We start from the raw sequence: 22307 nt of genomic DNA, 5'->3' as shown, positions 1-22307 counted from the left end.
TCAAAAAAGAAAAGAAAAGTAAAGAAAAGAGGATAACCAGGCCAGTCATAGGAGGGAGCAGGGAAATAAGTGAGCAGCACTTGCTCACTTTGTGTTTGTGATTTGTGCTAGTGAGGTTTTCTTTTCAGGGAAGATAAGAATTGTTAGCAAGAGAGAGCCAGTCAGGAAATAATCCTTCCGGGTGTGCACATCCAGCAACTCTCTGATGCAGCTTCATGGCTGCTGGGTTCAACCTGGAAACCTCAGATCTTTAGAGCTGGACCTTTACACAATTCACTTAATTGCAGGAGTTGGCCATTCAGTACTGATTATGCACACATTGTTACTTTTTGAAAGCTGTCTTGGCCGGGCACAGTGTAATCCCAGCACTTTGGGAGGCCAAGGTGGGCGGATCACGAGGTCAGGAGATCGAGACCATCCTGGCTGACATGGTGAAACCCCATCTCTACAAAAACACAAAAACTTAGGCAGGCACCTGTAGTCCCAGCTACTCGACAGGAGAATGGAGTGAACCCGGGAGGCGGAGGTTGCAGTAAGTCGAGATCGCACCACTGCACTCCAGCCTTTGCGACAGATCGAGACTCCGTCTCCAAAAAAAAAAAAAAAAGAAAGTTGTCTCATCAGCAGGTCCACTTTCAGTATGTATTAATATACTTTTAAACGCCTTGGTTGGGGAGTTCCTGGTATTACTTTTAAACCTACTGTGATTTCCAAAGCATAGCTCATCATGGTCAACTCAGGCATCATAATTATAGCCATTTGTTTAAATAATGTATATGTTGAATTAATATTTTATAGATGAGGAAATAGGCTCTGAAAAGTTAGAGAAAAAAAAGCAGCATCTCTCTTAGGTTACCTAATTTTTTTTTTTTTTTTTTTTTTTTTGAGACGGAGTCTCACTCTGTCGCCAAGGCTGGAGTGCAGTGGTGCAACTTCAGCTCACTGCAGCCTCCACCTCCTGGGTTCAAGCATTTCTCCTGCCTCAGCCTCCTGAACTACAGGCATGTGCCACCACACCCAACTAATTTTTTGTAGTTTTAGTAGAGACGGGGCTTCACCATGTAAGACAGGATGGTCTTGATCTCCTGACCTCGTAATCCACCTGCCTCGGCCTCCCAAAGTGCTACGATTACAGGCATGAGCCACCACACCTGTCCTATTTTATCTAATTTTTAACATGGCACTAAGGAGGTAGCAACACTATCCCCCTTTAATAAATAAGGAGACTGAGGTTTAGATGGGAAGCAACAGGTCCAAGGCGCAGATCCCATAAGCAGAAGAGCTTATGGTTCTTTCTTATTCCAGGAAGTCTAGAGACTTAGCAGTATGCTTTATTCTGTCGCGCCTCAAAGCTCATTGGATGGCAGGTGACAGAAACTCATAAAGGTCTTCTCTTCACCACTCCTATCCCCCAACATGTACTCCTTTCTTCACTGGATGGATATTTGTGAGACATCCTGTTCACTTTTCCTAGCTCTTGGCAGCCCATGATGTTATAGGACAGCTCCACATATGAGGGACTTTTGAAACATTTTTGGATATTGGCCCCAAATCTATTTCCCTTTGACTCTAATTCATGTTTCTAAAAGTTAGCCCTTGAGGTTATATAAACCAATCTAATATATCTTCCTTGTTGCTGCCCTTCAAACATTCAAGGACATGTGTGGCATTCCTCCTCTTCCTTTCATCTCCTGGATCCTTCCACTATCCATCCTAAGACGTGGGTGACTTTACGATCCTTCCCAAAGCTGACTGCATACTCTAAAGGCTATGCCACAGAAAGGGGAGGGCCTTTGGAGTCAGGCCTGTCTTGGTGTGAACCCTGGGTCATGTGAGGTGAACAGGCAGCCTCCCCTCCCAGAGCCTATTTCCTCCTCTGTGAAGCGGGGACGGCAATCCCAGCAGCATGGTGACACTCCAGGCACATGGTGCGGCAGTCGGCACCACAAGCTTGCTACTTCACTGTCAGCCGCCCTCCCAGCTCAGTGTTCCTGAGCATCTCCACGCTTCTTCCTTAGAGCCCCAGCCTGTGGGTCTTTCATCCTGAGGTCATATCTCATCCTGTAGCCCTAACATCAGAGGTAGGCACACCCCCGTAGACATCACGGTGTTTAGTGGAAGAAGACAGGCTGTGCACAGAGCCCAGCCCCCGCCACAACCATACCCAACACCTGTTCCTCTCTCTTCTTCCAGATGGACACATTTGCAGATTTTGATACCATGACGGATCGGTTGTTGGATGAAATCATTCAACACATTCAGTTGTACAACCTCTCCATATCCCGAATTAGGTAAAAGGAAACCACAGGTAGTGAATGCTGGGGGAAGAGGGGGGACATTTTTGAGTGTTTGCTGTATAAAAGCAATATTATGATGCCTTCTGTATACCACTGAGCTAAGCTAACTTGTGACTTTTAATAAATTATTTTTAAAGCAGAAGTAAGTACCAGGTCTGTTGTACACATTCATATCTGCCATAGTTTATGTCAGGGAGAATGAAAATTTTTGTAGTTCTGTAGAAAGAGTATTGGACTTAAAACAAAAATTCCTAGGTTTGAATTCTTGTTCTAACACTCACAAGTTGAAATCTTGTTTCTTACCATGTACCAGATATAGAACCTTTTGCAAGGTTTCTAAATCTCTAAACTTCTGTTTTCTTATCTATTAAGGGGAACTAGCACTGAGATGATGTGTGAAAAAGGCCAGGCGTGGTGGCTCACGCCTGTAATCCCAGCACTTTGGGAGGCCGAGGCGGGCAGATCACAAGGTCAGGAGATAGAGACCATCCTGGCTAACATGGTGAAACCTCGTCTCTACTAAAAACACAAAAAAATTAGCCAGGCTTGGTGGTGGTTGCCTGTAGTCCCAGCTACTTGGGAGACTGAGGCAGGAGAAAGGTGTGAACCCAGGAGGCAGAGCTTGCGGTGAGCCGAGATTGCGCCACTGCACTCCAGCCTTGGCGACAGAGTGAGACTTCATCTCAAAAAAAAAAAAAAAAAAAAAAAGAAAAAGAAAAAGCAGAATGAGTTGCCCACCCCAAAGAGAGGGTTCCAATTAGCACTGCTTTTATTCTTACACTGTACCAACTGTTTCAGTGATGACAGTGCTAGTAAGCAGCTTGCATTTTTCATGCATTCGAATATGTAGACGTAGTGCTAATCCCTCGATATGCATTATCCCATTTAGTCTTCAGATATAAAATATTACTTCTTTATTCCACAAATGAAGCCTATAGAGATTAGATTTAAAAAAAGAGAGAATAAAAGAAAAGCTAGGTAAGGCAGCTTCATAGGCTGACACTGACTTCTTTTCTTGGCTGGTTGTATGCTCATCATGAGTAGAGGTGGGGAGGTATAGCCTCTCATTTAATAGACTCTCAATAAATAAGTATTTAACTTGAGAGTAATGATGCGTTGAACACATGGGCCTGTGAGTAGGAGTATGGCTGGAGCAGAGCCTGCAGGAGGGGGTCTAACAGCATGGGCTGTGAGCAGGTGGTTCAGTGTATACACAGCAGGTGAAGGAGAGGATGAATGGCCTCCCAAGCAGGATAAGGACTTGGGACCTGATCCTATGAATGACCAGGAGATTTCAATGTTCAGAGGTGCATTTCAGGAAGGACCTTCCCTTCCTGCATGTGGAATAAAAGCAGGCTGCTCTAACAGCATGAAGCTGGCTGAAATGCCCACACTTCTCCCCTGATTGGGCACAGAGCTCCCATTCACAAAGACCCCATCTCAGGCTTCTCATGGTCAGGGTTTGGAAACCTGATGAGGATGAGTTGGCAGTCCCCGTGCTCTTTGCCAGTGCCCCTACATTCAGTGGGAGGTGGAGGACGCTGGCCCCTGATGCTTCCAGCACTGCGCTCTTGGGCACCAGCGTTCACCGTCACACTCACGGGTACCCTTTCCGTCTCTCCACAGCTTCATTGGCCATTCTCTTGGCAACATCATCATCCGATCGGTCCTCACACGGCCCCGGTTCCGGTATTACCTCAACAAACTCCACACGTTCCTGTCACTCTCTGGGCCTCACCTGGGAACCCTGTACAACAACAGCACCCTGGTTAGTACAGGTAAGACTCTTCTAGGACTCGTCATTCCTCAGAATTAATCTGGGGCCTCTGGGACCTGAAACTGGGGACAGGGGTTCTTCCAGATGAAACCCTGTGACTGTGGAGTCTTTTCCAAGCATGGCATGGAGGGAGGAGTCCTGGCCTTAGAGGTGCGGCCCTTGTGTCTGGGGGCTGAGTGAGGTGACACTAGATGTTTTCCAGGATCCTTTCTGCCTTCAAATTTCTGTGGGAAAAAGGCAGTGTCCCTGGAGTCGTGGTTGGAAAAGATTGACAAGGCACGGCATTGTGATGAAGAGAACAGGGACTCTGAATCAGGCCACCTGCATGACAAACCTGTGGTTAAGTCCTGACCAGGACACTTGAGGAAGACTCTGGCCTAGACATTTAATCTCTGTGCTCCTCAGTCTCCCTGTCTATAAAATGGTGGTTATGTGTGTGTGTATCTGTGTTTGTGTATATGTGTGCATACATATATGTATGTGTACAAGCATGTATACCATATATGTATGTATACACATATGTGTTATGTAGGTACATATGTGCATGTGTGTATCATAGAATTGTTGAAGAATTTCCATGTTGAATTACACAAGGGAAGGAAATGAGGTTAACTCACATCTATGGGAGGTCAAATGTATCAGCAAGAGCCAGACAAAGAAGGACCTCGAATGACTCGCAAAGATGTTAGACTTAACCTGTAGACCTTGTAGATACTACTCACGAGATTTTAGCTGAGGAGGTGACATGGTTTGGTGTATGGAAGCCCAAGGAGGGCACTGAGTTTTACATGTAATAACAAAACATTTATTAAATCATTTCTTAACAAATATCTCAGTAGTCCCTGATTGTGCAAACCCATTATGTGGCATTAGAGTCACCCCTAAGAAGCTTCCTTGTCCCTGTAATCCTCTAGGCCTCTGCCACTGTCCCCTGTCCTCTCCCAGCACTCACATTGTTTCCTCATGACCTGGTCAGTTTAGTTAGTTTGCTTTTAAGTTATTTTAGGGCATACTTGTGAACATGAGTTATCTGACACATTGGCACATAACAAATGGAAGTCCTTTCCTCTGCACTCTGTCTTTCCTCCCAAACCAAGGAAGCCATTCTTTGAACAGAAACAAATTTGTTAAACTACATTTCCTGCCCCCCGCCCAGAGTTATAAAGTAATCTTGCAACATTATAAAATATTTTTTAAAAAGAGAGACTTTACTAATAATTTCTCCAATCTAGCATATCCAGAGTAATTTTATATATTTCATTCTATTTATCTTTGCACACACACACTGACATAGCAGTCAGTGTAATATATGTACATACCATAGCTTGCTTGTTTCCTTGTATTTCTATCAGATTAATTTGCTTGTTGTGGTTACATAATCCTTACACTCATCAACGTTAGTGTTTGCCTATGCATAGCTAAACAGATGAGTTTTGTTTTGTTTTGCTTTTTGAGAGGGAGTCTTGCTCTTGTCGCTCAGGCTGGAGTGCAATGGCACAATCTCGACTCACTGCAACCTCTGACTCCCAGGTTCAAGTGATTCTTCTACCTCAGCCTCCAGAGTAGCTGGGATTACAGGTGCCTGCCACCACACCTGGTTAATTTTTTAATAGAGATGGGGTTTCACCATTTTGGCCAGCCTGGTCTCGAAGTCCTGACCTCAGGTGATCCACCTACCTTGGCCTCCCAAAGTGCCGAGATTACAGGCATGAGCCACCATGCCTGGCAAACAGATGACTTGTGAAGTGAGACATTTATTCTAGCTTTACAGTATCCTAAATGTATCTGTAAGTATCATTTTTATATTATTTTCGCATTGAAAATTATTACCCTAGGTTTCTTTTTCAGAAGGAGATTGACTGGATTGAAGAGTGTGAGTAGTTCCTTACTCCCAAGCCTGTTGTCCTCTCATTTTTGCAGGATGATTTAAGTCCTTGCCACCAGTACATGAGAGGGCAAATTTACCTCTAACTTCCCAATTATTTGCTAATATGCCTACTTCTGTCTTATTTTCAAGTTAACTAAAATTCGCAGTTTAACATTCATCTCACCAAAATTCCATCCCAATTATTTTTTGTTTTGTTTTATGTTTTTGATTTTTGTTTTGTTTTTGTCTTCCTAGGCTTATGGCTCATGCAGAAACTGAAGAAATCCGGGTCTCTACTGCAACTGACCTTCAGGGATAATGCTGATTTGCGCAAATGTTTCCTCTACCAACTAAGCCAAAAAACAGGTCAGTGGTTTCCCCCACCGCTGCAGTTAGGAGTTTGAGCTTGGAATTCAACTCCTGAGACACAAATGAGATATAATGCTACGTTGATTCACTCACAGAAGGGCCTAGTCAGGAGGCCCAGCACTCAAAGCCTCTTCGGCTCATTGGGAGGCCAACAGCTACCAGGAACTCAGCTCCTCTTGCCCATTGCCCATATGGCATGTGAGAGATTGAGCCAAGGTGCGTGTAAGATCATTTAAATAACCAGAAGCTGTAGATTCCGCTTTGTGCCAGTTTTTCAATGTTCTTATTGCGTAGGCCCAAGATCTGTGTGCCAGCTTCACCCAGGTGCGGGCCCATCTACACAAAAGGCAGATGCAACATTTTCCACTGGTGTTGACTGTGCAGTGGAAGACGGCGATCACTGTCAGGCAGGCCTGCTATTGTACCTGCACCCTCTCTCTGTCACATGGGAGTGCATAGAGGTGTTGAAGACTCTGCCTGCTACGTGGGAATGACCACAGCAGACAGCAGTAATGGTGGTCATTGCCGAGTGGTCCCCATGTCCAGTCGGGGAGTGGAGCAGCTGACTGATTGTCCTGCTCAGTCCTGCCACGCAAGCTGGCCTGGTCCAGGGTCTGTTCTTGGTCACAGTCTTCCACCGTCCTGTAAACACTGACTCTGCTGATCCCTCTGTGCCTGTGAGTCTGGTGTAGCCACAGGCTGATCTGTGAGCCCGGCTGAGTTCCTCTCCTACTTTATGCCTCTGTGTGTTGAGTTGAGCTCTTAGAGCTATCTTCTGTGGAGGAGGAGGAGGGAGGCAGGACTTGGCGGAAGAAGGTGGGACTGCAGCATGATCACCGCAGAGTCCATCAGGGGTGTAGGAAGTGGCCCTGGAGAGCGATCCTGAAGGAAGGGGAGGGGCTGGCCATTACACCTTTGTCCTACTGGCCCGTGTATTGGCCAGCTATTGAAGTAGGCTGCCCCCAGTGTGTGATGTCTGATGAGGGGAACCACTTCAGTAAGGGACACATGGCTAAGAGCTGACAGCCACCCGCCCAGCAGGATGTGGGGAATGAGAAGGATGGCCTCAGTCCAGACGGAGTGTCCGGGTGGTCTGCAGTGCTCTGGAGGTTCACGATGGGCTTTGCGGCCTGGAGGGATACACTGTGATATTGAATTTGAAGGGTTCTTCTGTCTACATTGTGGGGACAGATTGCAGGAAGGCAAGACTGGCTGCAGAGAGGTGAGTTCTGAGGCTGTTTTCCTAAAGCATGGGATGTGGTGAAGGCTGGAATTAGAGGAGGTGCTGGGGTTGAGGAGGAAGAACAGGATACTCAGACTGACGTCCTTATGAACTCCTTAATATTTCTATCCCCCAAAGGCTTTTATGATCTCATCCTTGTTGCTTATTTCTCTGTGTCCAGAGTAGCTTTCTGTGTGTCTCCTTAGCTTTCATGGCTGATGAGAACAGGCTTCATCTCCCCTCACAAATGCAAAGCCCCTGTGTAGTGACTTCTTTTTTCAGCCTCCCACAGGCCCCCACGATACCTCTGTGCCATCTGCTGTGCCTTGTTAAACCTCAGGACAGAATGTCCTTGTGCAATGATGCAACTAGTGTGTGGTGTGTCATCATTTTTTCTCTTTCTGGGACAAGTCTAGAAATTTGTGCAAATTTCCAGAGGGTGTTGAAGTTGAAACTACCTGGGTAAAAAGTACTCATCTGGCTAATTGTTACAGGGCTGCAGTATTTTAAAAATGTCGTGCTGGTTGCTTCTCCCCAAGACCGTTATGTGCCATTTCATTCAGCCAGGATCGAAATGTGTAAAACTGCCCTCAAAGACAGACACACAGGTAAGCTACGTTTAATTTTTGCTCAGGGACTTTCTGATTTGAAAAGCAAAAGTAAATTTGTGAAATTGACTATGCCTATTGGGAACACCTGGGCTATAGGTTTAGTGCTGCATTTATCTTAGCTTAGTGATAGGATAAAGGTAGCTCATCTTGATGTTATTGTGCCAGATCCTTCCTTTGTGTAATAAACAGTCGCATGTTTATTAGATTATGAAACTTTTGTTCAGTCCTATTGTGTGCCAGTCACTGAAATTGATGGCTGGGATGTATAATTCAACGAGACAGGCCCTGCCCTCAAGGGGCACATTGTCTAGCTGGAGCCTTGACAAGTAATAGCAATGATAAAAATGTGGTAAGTCAAAAAATAAAATAATGCCTAAGGCATTAAGGCAGCCCAGTGGAACAGAGTGTAGGACAGAGTCAGACGAGGGTCCCTGGAGATGACAATGAGTTAGGTTTTAAAGGATAGGTAGGAATTTTCCAGACAATCAAGATGGATGTGGGCTGGCATTCCTGGTTTCCTTTGGTTAATTTGTTTAATTTATTTTTTTTAAACATGTTTGTAGCTTTTAATTTTGAAATAATTTTATACTCAAAAAGTGTTGCAACAACAGTGCAAAAAAATTGCTGTATACATTTCATTGTGATGCCCAATATTAGCATCTTACATAAGCATTGTACAATTATCAAAACCACAAAATTAATACTGATACAATATTATTATCTAATTTACAGACCTTATCCAAATTATGTCAGTGTCCACTAATGTCCCCTTTCTCTTCTAGAATCCAGTCTAATTTGTTTATTTCTAGGTCAAGCATATTGATTATTTTTTAAGTAAATAGTATTTTTGTTATATTTTAAGGTACTATAAAAAAATAGTGTACCAAAGGTCCAAAGATTTGGTGCTAATATATAATTGGGTCTATTCCAAATTTTCATTGGTATCTAGAAAATCCAACAGGAATTTTGATGAAAAAATATTTAAAAATTACTTTTAATACATAAAATAGCATTGTGTTTTATACCATCTAGTACATGTAATGAAAAGTAACACAGGGCATATTCTAAAATGATTCTTTGTCTGATTAAAACGTTATAGAATATTTGAAAAAGTCAAACTCATTACATAATTCATGATCCTTTCTAACTCCACCTCTATTACTACCTACTTTCCATGTTCTTCTTCTAGTCTCTTCATGTGTGTTCATGATAAAAGTTATAATTTTGTGTCATGATTTGATTTAGACTAATATATTTATTTGTCCATGTTAATAAAATATCATAAATGCAAACACATTTTAATAATTATAGACTATATGCATATACCATAATTTAATCAATAACTTGTTAATTACTACACGTATAGTTTGCTTCTGGAAGGCTTCCTTTTTAGTTATCATGTGATGAAAGACTTTGCATGTGTAAATTTTTAATACATCTACGGTATTTCATTGAAATAGATTTCTAGTAGTGGTATTATTGGAGGAAAATGTTAATGAGTTGCTACTCTTAACGTTTTTTGCCAAATTCTCTTCTAAAATATTGATACCAACAACACCTGTACTGTTAGAGTATATGGGTGCCTGCCTATCTCACTCTACTGTCTCTCAGATTAAATATTAATTTAAAGATATTTGTTTATAATTTTTCAGCCTTAATTTTTAAATATTGATGCTTTTTTATGTATATTTTAATCAATTTTTAAATATTTTCTAATTACCCATGGGTCATCATTATATGCTAAGACTTGTGACAATAAACAAAGAGTTAATGAACTGGTTTTGAGTTCAGACTTGACTAAACTAAACAGCTGTTGTCAAGAGACAGCCAAACTGTTTCTTTGTGCAGGGATTTGTTAATTTTCCTTACCTAATTTCTTATCTCCCTGACATAGAGAAGTATTTTTGTTGACATTTCAACCTTGGTAAAGGCTTAAGAACAGAGTTCAACAACTGTGGTCCACAAGCCAAATTCAACCCCCCTCTCATTTTGTAAATAAAGTTTTATTGAAACATAGCCACGCCCATCATTTACATATTGTATATGACTGCTTTCATGCTAGAATTCAGAATTATGTTGAGTAGTTACACTGGAATGTCCTGGAAAGCCCTAAATATTTACAGAGAAAGCCTGACAACTCCTGCTCTAGCATAGCAAATTGTATTTGTTATGTGCTGGGCACAGTTCATGCACTTTGCTTATCTTATTTAATATTCCCAATGGCCTTTAAGGAAAAGGGAGTGTATCTTCAAAGGATATTAATATATGACTTAAATTGATTAATGATCCTGTTAGTCATCTTAAGAAAAAAATCACCCTCTCTTTTGTTAAATTTATATTTTCTGTTACATTTTTGCATGGGCATTAAAGAAATGTGGCTTAACTGGTGAATTAAACAGATTGGAAGACTTTCTGTTTCCAGAAAGATTATCATTTTTTTTTCTGGAAGAAGTACCAATATTTTTATTTTTCAAAAATTCTGAAATAAAATACCTCTCAACCTGTCTGACTTCACGTAACCTTCCAATTTATTCTCTACATTGTCATGTAGATAATTTGCTCCTATCCCAAAAGTCCATCAATTTAAAAATAGTGCTGTATTTGAGAAAAAATATGAGTCTGCTATACATGTTAAAAAACATACCAATGATGGCTTCCAGGACTTATGAAGCCAATCAAGGTCTCAGCAGAAAATGATCTGGTTGAGTAATCACTACATTTTGAGTGACTTTTTTCTTTAAATAAATGACCTTCTGACCTTTATTGCATATACAATTTAAACAAATTATGGTATTTGTGCAATAATAATATGCTTCTATTTCCATTTATTGGCAATATTCATTTTTCTTGTTATTACATAATATTCACATACATCATTTAAAAAATATTATTACATAATGTTCATAAACATCATTTTAAAGGAGCGCAGAATTGTTTAGCCCACAAAGCATGGTTTACTTAACTCTTCCTTTGATGCTGAATTTTGGCTGACTTGCATTTTCCCTCGGAAAGACTATTTCATGCATAAAATTTCTGTGGCGTAACCTCACATCATATTATTGCCTATTGTAATGACCACTACTCTGAAACATTAATGGGCTCTTGGGAACGGCCATACCATTTGTTTTAACCCCAAATTCTTTTTAGCTGAATTGACATGGCTACAACCAAATCCCTAATTATTTCAATTTCATGTTTCAATTCCCTTTACCTCAAAGCTCCTACCAAGACCCTAAGAAGAGGGGGAAAAGAAACACCCCCAAATACATACCCCCGGCATAATGAGGAGTCCAGTTGTCCATCCCAGTCTCGGAAAGCAGACCTCTGAGTACTCTCCCCTGCTGATAACTAGAGGGAAAAGGAAAATGGTGCGAGTCCCTTCACGTGACATGGGGGAGTGTCCAGAGTGAGGCTGTGGACTGTTAAACTCAGAATAAGCTCTCTTTCATCTTCCAAAGTGACTGCTCTGCTGGCTTTGTAAAACAGACCCGGTTGTTTGGAATGGGTACCCAGAGACTTATCTGACTTCCAACTTCCAATTACTGTCTCCAAGTTGGTCAAAAGTAAAATATCCCAGCTGTCAGGATCATTGCAGAAGGTGTCTGTTGATGATATAAAAGTTGTCATCAACAGTTTTTCAGAAAAGAAGAACACAGGGCTAAGAGGGATGAATCGTAGATCCAGGTGTGAGAATCTATCTAGTATTCAGCAATTCAATTGCACTGCATGGCTCCAAGACCCCTATGGCCTGATGCAAAATTGCAACTGTGTCACTTTCAGGTGGAAAGAGTCAATTCAGACTAACAATTGTAAAAACAAAACAAATCAACATAAAGAAAACTGCATTCTCCTTCTTTGGAATCAGAGGAGTCAGGTGAAATGCCACGTGGCTTGCATTATGCATGAGAGCAGAAAATGTCTGCTTCTAACTCTCTATTGAGCTGTGTTTCCAACCCCCAACGTCCCCTGAAATAGAACTTGAAACTCTGAGGGTCCTTTCTGCTGTATGCCTCCTTCTCTGCTCCCCTGCTGGGAGGCACAGCTATTACTGAGAAACACGAACACCGTTATCATAGCTTCTGGTGCATGGGTTCGCAAAGACGCTGTTCGGAATCCCCTTCTGACTTCTGGCTATTGTAATCTGACTAGACAAAGAGAACTTTGATTTTATTTCATATTTATTTCACTAACATTAGAAGGAGGTTGGAAACTGCTATATAACAGGTCTGCCCGGAAATAGAATTTCAACACACATCCGGTGATGTTCTCTAGATTCCACTGCTAACTTCTGCACTAGCTTTATATCCTTCTTCCCCACTTTACAGGGCCAGTTTATGCAGAAATGATCAACAACCTCCTGGGCCCTCTGGTTGAAGCCAAGGACTGCACTTTAATCCGACACAACGTGTTCCACGCCCTGCCCAACACTGCCAACACCCTGATCGGCCGAGCCGCTCACATCGCTGTGCTGGATTCAGAACTTTTCCTGGAGAAGTTTTTCTTGGTGGCAGGACTCAACTACTTCAAGTAGTGGCTTTGAGGGAGCGGGTCTTTGTTAATGCTTAAGATTGGTGGAGAGCTTTAGCTGAGACCTGCTTTTACAGACCTCACCATTTCAGAATGAAACTCCAAGGGAACAGCGCTGGGGGATGGAGGCTGGGGTGGAACCTGATATGAGAGGTGCTTTTGTTTTGGAGATTTGAGAAAGCTGAGCAAATAGACTACATGACAACAAAGTTTGCTTGAATTTGTGTAGTTACCTGGAGTGTCATTCAAGATGTTTTCTAGGAAAAATATGAGAGAATAAACAGAAGACTTGGGAGTCGGTGAGCTCCCCTTGCTAGCCACGAATGGCTCACTGAGCGATTACTCCAATTTAACTAGACTTGCCCAATATGTTACTAGCTTATAGCTTTATCATTTCTGATTAAGTGCACACAAGCATTTCAGAACTCAGGTTAATCTCTGTGCAGAAGTGGAACATATTTGTGTAAATAGAATCCTCAGTAGATTCAAATGTGCCACTTGTTCAAGATGCCCATATTCATTTTCTCTCTTCATGTTTTCTAAACAAGGGAGCAAGGAATGCGTTACAAATCCCAGTTTTATTTCATAACAGCAGTGAGCAGGGTGACTTAAGGTAACAAGGGATAAAGGTGACACTATTGGTAAATACACGTTTGTTACAAAGAAACATGACTCTAGGAATATACTGAACTATGAGCAGTTGCTCCACCTACTTCCCCAGACTTCTTCTATGCAGAGCCCTGATCCACTAATTATTGTAGTGATTGCTTACATCTTTGTCTGTAGTAGGGAACATTGGGTGAGACTAACCTAGCAGAAGGGGGCACTGAGATGAATGCACACACGTGTGAAGCTCCTGCTGATACACTTCCAAAGACATGCTATGTTAGCATTTGATGCAATTGCAAAAAATTAAAACCATTAACGTGGCCAGCTGCTTCTCTCCATGAAAGGAGAAACACATCTAAATGGAGGAGTGCTGGATTAAAACCTCAGGGGAGCTCTAAGAAGGGTGCTGGTTATCTTTCAATAGAAATGTCTTCTTGCCTTAGGAAAATAAAGGGCTAGGAAAGGTCACTGCATTGATAAAAACCAATAGATGACAGGGACAAAAGTGAGATCAGATAGGAGGAGAACAACCAGACTGAAGATTCAACATAAACTGTTATTGGTAGGTGACTCAAAGAGGAGTTTGGAAAATCACCAGGATGCTTAATGGTCAGGTCTCAAAGACTGAGTATGTTGTATGGGCTAAAGGAAATCTAAAGAATCATTTCGTTGTATGGAAGAGATGAATGAACCTGGACAGTAGGGATAAGTAAGACAGGAGCCTCATCTTTTGGAGATCAAAACTCCTGCTTCTGCAAAAATCCCTTCTGAAGTGTGGAAACACATCTAGGACCAGGGTTTTCAGCACCTGGACCGTGACTGTAGGTCACTGATGCCATGGTAACAAAACCAAGTAAATGTAAGCTCATCTGAGAATTTTGGATCCTCTTATATTAACAACGTGACTTTGAAAAGTAAAAGCAGACCATGAGAATGAGTCCAGATGGGCAACTTTGCAGGAGTATAGACATGTTGGATTCTGTTTAAGAAAGAGAGACTTGTTGAGGGAGAGTTGAATGTCTTGCAAAGGCAGAGTTCCACACAATGGATTTAGGGTTTCTCAGTGGGTCCTTTCTAAATGCTTGTTATATCCTGGTCATAATGCATATGGGTTCACTGAGTCCTCTGGTCTCTTTCCACTGGGAATTTTTGTCTGAGCTCCCGAGTCAGAGCTGGGCATAGACTCTGGTTCCTCATGAGGAATGCTATATTTGCTCTGTAACCTGGGAGACATTTGTTCCCTAGTCATGCAGCACATGATGTTATGTTTCCTGACCTAGGCAAGTGCCCATGCTCAGTACAGAACCATAAGTTGGTAGCAGCTTCTCCTTTCTGGCCAAATGATGGGCCCTGTCCCTCTGATGAGTGCATTTCATGTTGTGTTTCCAATTTTCATCAGCAATGTTCGTCATTCCCTGGTCCTTTGAAAGACTGTGTAGCCCGTGGTTATGGAGCTGGGATGAATCTGATGATCATCATCTTCTCCAATAACCAGATGCCATTTTTAACTTCAATATGCTGTCTGGACATAGTGAGAACTAATGGCAATAAACGTCCAGCTGCATGGTGCACCTCTTTTTTATGGGGGTGCTCTGCTGTCTTTGTAAACCCTCTCTGGCCTCTGAACATCTATTATAATTGTGTAGAAAGTACATCTCTATATTGTAAATAAGAGTGTCAAGTGTTGCGTGTCATGCCTCATTTGAAAAGGCTTTTTTATGTCTCTTTCTATTGAAATATAGATATCTAATATATAAATATATATACATAAAATATATATAAATATATATTATGTAAAACAGGGACATTCTATTATTGATTGTAAAAATTATAAACAAAATGCCTGCCAAGATAATGGTCTAGTATGTCTTCATTCTCTGCGTAATTTTTGTTTTTGTTTTTATGATTTGTTGTTTCCCAAAATGAGTTAGAAATAAAAATCACCAATATTGAGATTAATTGGAATTTGTTGTTTATGAGCCAAATAAATCCAGGGAAGCAGATATGAACCCAAAGTCGTCTTGGAGCAAAACAAATACCCCAATGGCATTTTGAAAGCAGAGGGAGTGCTATGAACCTGAGAGAAGGTGAAGAGAGAAAAGTCCCCTGTTGGCTTCTACAGTTCACAGGTGTTTACTGAGCAGCTTCCATCCGTCTGTGCCAGATGGAGCACAGAGGTAAAATGCACAGTCCATGCTGATGAGGAACTCGAGGGAGATCCGGTCTTATCATTACAATGGGATATAACAAAAGCGCTAAGGAAGGCCGGGGCTGGTGCTCCTTGGTCTTAGGTATCCACTCCTTACTGCCTGGGGAAGGCCAGGAAGGAAGCGTTGAGAGTGAGACTTGAAAGGTGAGACGATTTACCTTGCACAGCCCGTCACCCCAGTGTGCACTCTTCCATTATATCATTCATTCATTCATCTGGCAAGTTTGTCTTGAGGACCTACTCTGTGCCAGGGATGCATTGGTAAAATTCAGTAGCTCACCGTCTAGCAAGGAACACAGCTGATCAAATGGGAAATCAAAGTGGGTGGCCCCATAGAAGGGGTATGATTCTGTGTGTGCTCGAGCAGGGGCATCCACTTACAGCAGGGATGTGGGGTAGAGGTGGTCAGGAAAGGCCTTTGGGAGGGTCTGGTGTCTAAGCTGAGACCCGAAGGCTGAGTAGGAGCCGGCTCTGCGAAGGTGGGTTGTGTGGATCCCTCCAAGAGGGACAGAATGAGCAGAGGGCTTCAAGTGAGAGCAGAGGGCTGGGAAACTTTGGCCACTGCAAAGGTAGATGGAGAATATGTTTGAGCACAAAAGTAGCAAAATGGAGGTGTGAGAAATCAGCTGCCATGCAGGATTTTCTTCTTCTATCAGGAGGAAATTTCCATTGTTAACACTAGCAGGAAAATTCCCACTTGGCAATGAGAGCCCCTGGGAGACCAAGGCCTGCCCCTGCCATCATGTGTCGCTCCATGCTTCACCCTCTGTGAGAGATCTGATCCCTCCTGTCTTGGGAGAAGTCCAGCCACATCCTCCACCTTCACTCATTTCTGAAATTTTCCTTTGAGAAGCATAGTAGACATGTCTGCTGGGCTTCCCATGGAGAAAAACTGTAACAAATGGCATCATATAAACAGGCTAAGAAAAGGGAACAGTCATTTGGTTAATTTTTTTTTTTAAAGCATGGAAGCAATCAAATTAAATTCTTATATTGGTATTTAAGGTGACCACACAAGCTGCTCTTGGATCATAAACATTTTATAGAGTAAAGAAAGTTATTCCATTCTCATCTTACAGTTAAGCAGTCTGCAGCCCCCACAAGATTGGGGTAACTTAGTTGAAACTGTAGTCCTTCCTTCGGCCACAAAGTTTCCTAATAGCCTGGCACAAGCCAGGTGTTGGTCGTAAAGCTAAAATAAAATAATCATCCCATCCTGATGGAGGGTATACATGCAAAGGGAAAGTAGACAGAGAACAGAAAGTTATAGGCCCAGTGAGTGTGGCCCAGGCCATGTCCAGAAGGAGTTTTGGGAGAAACCAATAGGGAGGTCACCCATGTAGTACATGAATGGCAAAGAACACACTATAAATAATAGCACATAACCCAGGTGTTTCCGTAAAGAAGAAAAATAGCCTTTAAAAGTGATAGGAGGTGAACAAGTGTTCAGATGGCTCTCACTGTGTAAGATGATGGCATCTCTCTCTACACACATGGCTACTGATTTGAAAGCTTGCATTCAGGTATTTGCAAGCTCCTGAATGTAACTGCCACTTTTTTTTGGGGGGGCGCGTGACATTAGCTTTGGTTTCACAGCATATATTTCTGAGCATTAGAAATAACCAGGGCTACTAGGGACAGTGGTGGGGGTCCTATAAAAAACGGAAGTGTGATCATGGCAAAGGACACATAGAACAATGATTACGCTTTCTGTTAATTTTCTTGCAAGGCACCCATCCCAATATAGCATTATATGCTAGCATCTGGATCATTTGTTTTTTCAATTGTTCACTCACTTATTTGTTACATGTTTTATTGAACATCTATTTTGTGTTGGGTACCATGCTAGGAAATCATATCATCCTAAACACTAGAAGGATCTGGGGTAATGATAAAACTTAATGTTTTACGTTTTTTTTTTTTTTGGACAGAGTTTGGCTCTGTCACCAGGCTAGAGTGCAGTGGCGCGATCTTCGCTCACTGCAACCTCCACCTCCTGGGTTCAAATTATTCTCCTGCCTCAGCCTCCTGAGTAGCTGGGACTACAGGCACACACCACCATGCCAGGCTAATTTTTCTATTTTTAGTAGAGATGGGGTTTCACCTTGTTGCCCAGGCTGATCGCAAACTCCTAAGCTCAGGCAATCCACCCGCCTCAGTCTTCCAAAATGGTGAGATTACAGGAGTGAGCCACTGCACCCGCCGTGTTTTACTTTTAACATGTTTTACTTTTAACTGGCGTCTGAAATATTGAGTATCAGAATTGGAAGAGGAAAAATGGACTGCTTCATAATTAACTCTATCTGATGTCTATATCCTGAACTGTGTACTTCCAGCTTCACTTGACCAGACAGGTCGTATATGACAAAGCACAGTCATTATGTTGACATTATATACCATATTGTGTACACACACACACACACACACGCGCACATGTAATTTCTAAATGAAGAGAAACCATGGCAATTTTTCAAAACCTTTAAGGTGGCTTTCTCAGGATTTCTATGCTTCTTCCTCCCTTTCCTCCTTTATTTATAAGTTTTACTTTTTTCTATACTTGTTTCTAGTTTGATTTTCCATGGCACCTGGGCAATTATGCATGATGTTAACTCTCAGTAGAAAACACTATGGACAATTCGGAAAAGTGGAACTCTCCCCAGCGCTTTTTATGTTGAATGGAAATAATATGGTATGCAATAATAGAGAGTTTTCAGTGCACAAACCCTGTAATAATCAATTTTAACTTTTGGGAAAAGGATCCCAGTGACTTCTGTTACACAAGAGAAAGACCAGAATATATAGAATTGAGCTTTTAGATCAAACGTAAATGTGTGGGTGTTGCTGAATAGTGTTTTGTGAATCATTAAACCAGGTTATTTCTCTACATTTGATCATAAAGACTGTGTGTATTTTTGTTTCATAGATGTAGTTTTGATTATAGGACTTTAAAAAAAGTCCTCAAACCTCAGACTTCATGTCATCACAGAATCAGAAACTTTTACAAGTAAAACAAACCTGGATTCTTGTCCCTGTAACTTGTAACAAATGAAGAAGAAAAAAATGGAAATAATCTACAGTATTCAAATTCGTTGGCTAGATTTTTGCATATATGGTTTCATTTAATCCCACACAACATATAAATGATGCTGGGAGAAGTCAAGTAACTTGCCTCCAATTACACAGTTTGGCAGTGGTAGAGTCAAGATTTGAACTTCTAGTCTTCATTTTATCTTTTATTCTATGATTTTTCCAACCCAGAGAGTTACTTAATTGTAAAAGTCACATGTCTTGTTAAAAGCAAAGCCAGAGTTCAAGTCCACGTCTCCTAAACTGTAACCTTCTGAGCCTTCTATTATAATAAATTCTTGTATGAGACATCTACATAACCAATAAACAGCAAGAAACACTCAGTGACAAATGTGGTTTTATAAAGCATTGTCAATAGTGTAATTGGATGAACTGTTGCATTCTTTGCTGATCATCTATGTTTCACAAGATTCTCTTTTCTCCTAGTAACCTGGAGTTCCTTTTCCAAAACCACACACCTTTCTTTCCACAGCTGTCCCAGGCCATGTTCTTCCTTCCATACCTTATCTCCTTCTATAATTCTCACGCCGCAGTGGCTGATCATATTCATCCAGGATTCATTCCCTTTACCATAGGGTTTGAGTCTACAATAAATGGTTCCGAGATTGCAGATTCCTGCTTCTGGATGAATCTGAGCTCAGTGCATTTTGCCATCAGAGCTAGGTTTTCTCACGTTCCTATAAGCCCATTCTTTTCTCATTTCTCATCACATTTTTATCTGTATTCCTCCTATAGATCTCTCACATACGAATATTTTTTCCTCAAGGGAAGAAACCATGTTTAATTCTTCCAGTACAGCTGATCCTGCACACACTGCCTGGCACAGAGTGGGTGTTCAATACATCTTTGCTGAAAGGGTCAGTCCTTTGAAAGCTCATGTTTTCTTTCCAGCCCCTCATGTCATCCACAGCAACTGATGCTAATGCAGAGTTTGACGTTGGCTCATGTTTACTCTCTAAGCTTCTGAATTTGCAAGGGAAGAGGAGTTTCTTAAGATGTCACAGTGGAATTTTGTGTAGTGGGAAGCATCATTCTATCTTTAGGCCCTAGTTTCCTTGGAAAGGCTTGGAAATACCTAATTGAAAGGTAGTTCAGGGGTGCAAACAAGGTAGGAAAAGTAGAGATCTGGAACAATGCCTTTTATAGAGTGAGCACTGAAAAGCTTGGGGAGTGGCTTGGGAATGTTTTGTAGCAAAAGGTTGGTTATAGGGAGGTATCTTTGAAATAAACAAATTAAGAGATTTCTTACATGGCTTTAAAGTGATTCATACATGATGGCTTAAGGAAGATTACTTGGTTTGAAATTTTAGCCTTAAGCTTCCATCAGAACATTCCACTGTGACTCTACAAGCTTCCAGACTGGATGTTTTCAGGTCCATTCAGTGCATTATTGAATGATCTATGTCATAAAACTATTTTTCTGTTTAGGGTATATTGTACGCCATTGTTGAGAGTTGAGGAAAGGCTGCAACTTGACACAGAGCCGAGAACAGTATTACATCTAATTTAAGGTGTTTGAAAGATTTAATTCTGTAAATGTCACTCAGAATCCTTTGTATTGCATCAAACTGCAAAGACATATTGAAATGTCCTTTAGCCCAAGGTTAAACTTATTGCATATGGCAAAATACCTTGCTTATTTTTCTTACCCTAAGAAAGAAAATTGAATAATAAGGTGCATCTGATAACCTATTCCTATATCTTTGCACGTATACACACACACACACACACACACACACATATATATTTCCTTTTAAATAGTGCACTTCACTTGATCCCAAAATACTCTCTTCTCTACATACAACTTAACATGAAAGTCTGTGACTTGATTTTCATTTACAATTTTCCCATAACTCATATGAAATACATTTATTTTTTAAAAACGTTTAGTCTCTGCTTAGCTCTATGCTAAGCATTGGTGGTTACAGAAATTAATTAGATGTGACTTTGCTGTTTTTGCTGTTCAAGAATTTATAATCTAGTTGGGGGAGAGGATGGCCACATTCTTAGTGCAGGATAGACTAATGAGGCAATAAAGCAAGTGGGAAACATTGAGACTAATACTATCCTGATACCGGTAAAAGCAAATCACATCCCTGGTATTGGGGTTTTGGCTTCTCATCTGGGTCCGGAAGCAGAAATCCAGTCCAGATGCGATGCTGCCATGACATCAGCCACACCATTCAGGTAAGATTTCAATGCTTCATTGGGTCACCATCCCTAGATCAGTGCCAAGATAGGGAATGTATAAAAAGAGAAAGTGATGGGGCCGATTACAAAACAGTTGGTCAAGAAGCACCTCCTCCTGTCTGTAATACAGTCTGGATACTCAGTAACCAACCTTTACATTATTCCAAATTAATAGACAAACTCAGATTATTTAATAAATAAAAGGCACACCAATAGTGTCCATAAGCATGCCCATGCTTAGACTTGGCCAAGGGGACCAGCCAGTGGCTTATGTTTATTGATTACACAGGGCAGGGCTCTGTAATTTCTCTTCTTCTATTATTTTATTTTTATTTTCAAAAGTGACCTCCTACATTGTAGAAGGCAAAGAGAGGCAGGATCTTTTGTCATGGTCTCTTTATCTGAGAAAGAAACTGAACGTACAGCTTGATGCCACTGTGAACCCTAATGTGTATTTATTCTGGTGACAACATCTGTATACAATAATTACAATCTCCTGCACTCTTACAAATTGTCTGTAAAACAGCCACCTTAGCAATTACAAAGTCATTAGTGCCAATACAATTCTACTATTTTTCTACATTTTTTTTTGGTTGGCATTTTGTGTAAATTGTGATGTGTATTAATGACAACAATAATAAAAGAAAATCCTTTGACTTTCTTTTGCCAAGACTTCTTGTTTATGGAATGCACAGTAGCCACTCTTTAGGAATGCAGTCAGGGCTGAAGGAGTTATTTTGACATTTCATCAGAGGATACATGTCACATGGCTGTTATTTTTGGGAGGCATCCTTTAGAAAGGACCTCGGGTGTCCTGGAGTGGCTGACAGAATAGGAGAGAAATCCTAACCGGACTCTTGGAGAACTGGGTCAGGGAATGGGATGTGTCATTTAAGTAAACTAAAGACCTGGTCTTCATCTCTATGTTCAATGCACCCCGATTACTCGGAGTCTCTAACAATCAATGCTGCTCATCCAAAGTGCAGCTGGAAGAATAGGCTCTGTTCTCTAGATAGTGGCTTTGCTGAATGTGTCTAGTTGACTGGAAGAAGCACGCAATGGGAGTGGTCTAATACATTGTTTCCTGCTGTCCTGAAAGGCCAGTCATGATGAGCATCTGTCCACTCCCTGTTTCCGATAGAAACCACCCATGATTACAACCCCTGCTAGGAAAGGAGGCCATGGGCTGTTCTGTCAGTCCCTGTGGCATGGTGTCTACATCACTTGACCCTACCCCCACTGACTGTAGCTCATAGGACCAGGGATGGATAACTGAGCCAAGCACAGAGCTTCCTTAGACCAGTCAATGACCTGTGATAGGCAGAACAGGAATGGAGAAAATTGGCCAAACTCTTAAGGATATCTCCAGAAGCTAAACTGGAGATTACAGTGAGCGTCAAGTTTGTGTAGTAGGAGGAGCAAAAGGTAATCAATATGAACATGTGTCTGAGGCACTGTCAAGTGGAAGGAGGGTGCTAGTGAGAGGTGGCTCTGACTGCAGAGGGGGCAATCAGACTGGCCCCTGCAGCTTCCTTATATCCC

At 41.6% G+C, this 22307-nt stretch overlaps 1 protein-coding gene across 1 annotated transcript in view; it reads left to right on the top strand.

Moving 5' to 3' along the window:
• FAM135B (family with sequence similarity 135 member B) overlaps positions 1 to 12937 on the top strand; it is a 353644-nt gene extending 340707 nt beyond the window's left edge. The window contains exons 16-20 of the mRNA XM_001090012.4: positions 2194 to 2291; positions 3924 to 4075; positions 6197 to 6307; positions 8027 to 8140; positions 12469 to 12937. Of these exons, the coding sequence (XP_001090012.4) occupies positions 2194 to 2291; positions 3924 to 4075; positions 6197 to 6307; positions 8027 to 8140; positions 12469 to 12674 (681 nt within the window). The 3' untranslated portion in view covers positions 12675 to 12937. The remainder of the gene's footprint in view (positions 1 to 2193; positions 2292 to 3923; positions 4076 to 6196; positions 6308 to 8026; positions 8141 to 12468) is intronic.
• The last annotated feature ends 9370 nt before the right edge of the window (positions 12938 to 22307 follow it).

Source organism: Macaca mulatta, chromosome 8, assembly GCF_049350105.2.
Source record: "Macaca mulatta isolate MMU2019108-1 chromosome 8, T2T-MMU8v2.0, whole genome shotgun sequence".
NCBI classification, from domain to species: Eukaryota; Metazoa; Chordata; class Mammalia; order Primates; family Cercopithecidae; genus Macaca; species Macaca mulatta.
The sequence above is the reverse complement of the archived record's forward strand: the minus strand, read 5'-3'. Positions and strand labels throughout refer to the sequence as shown.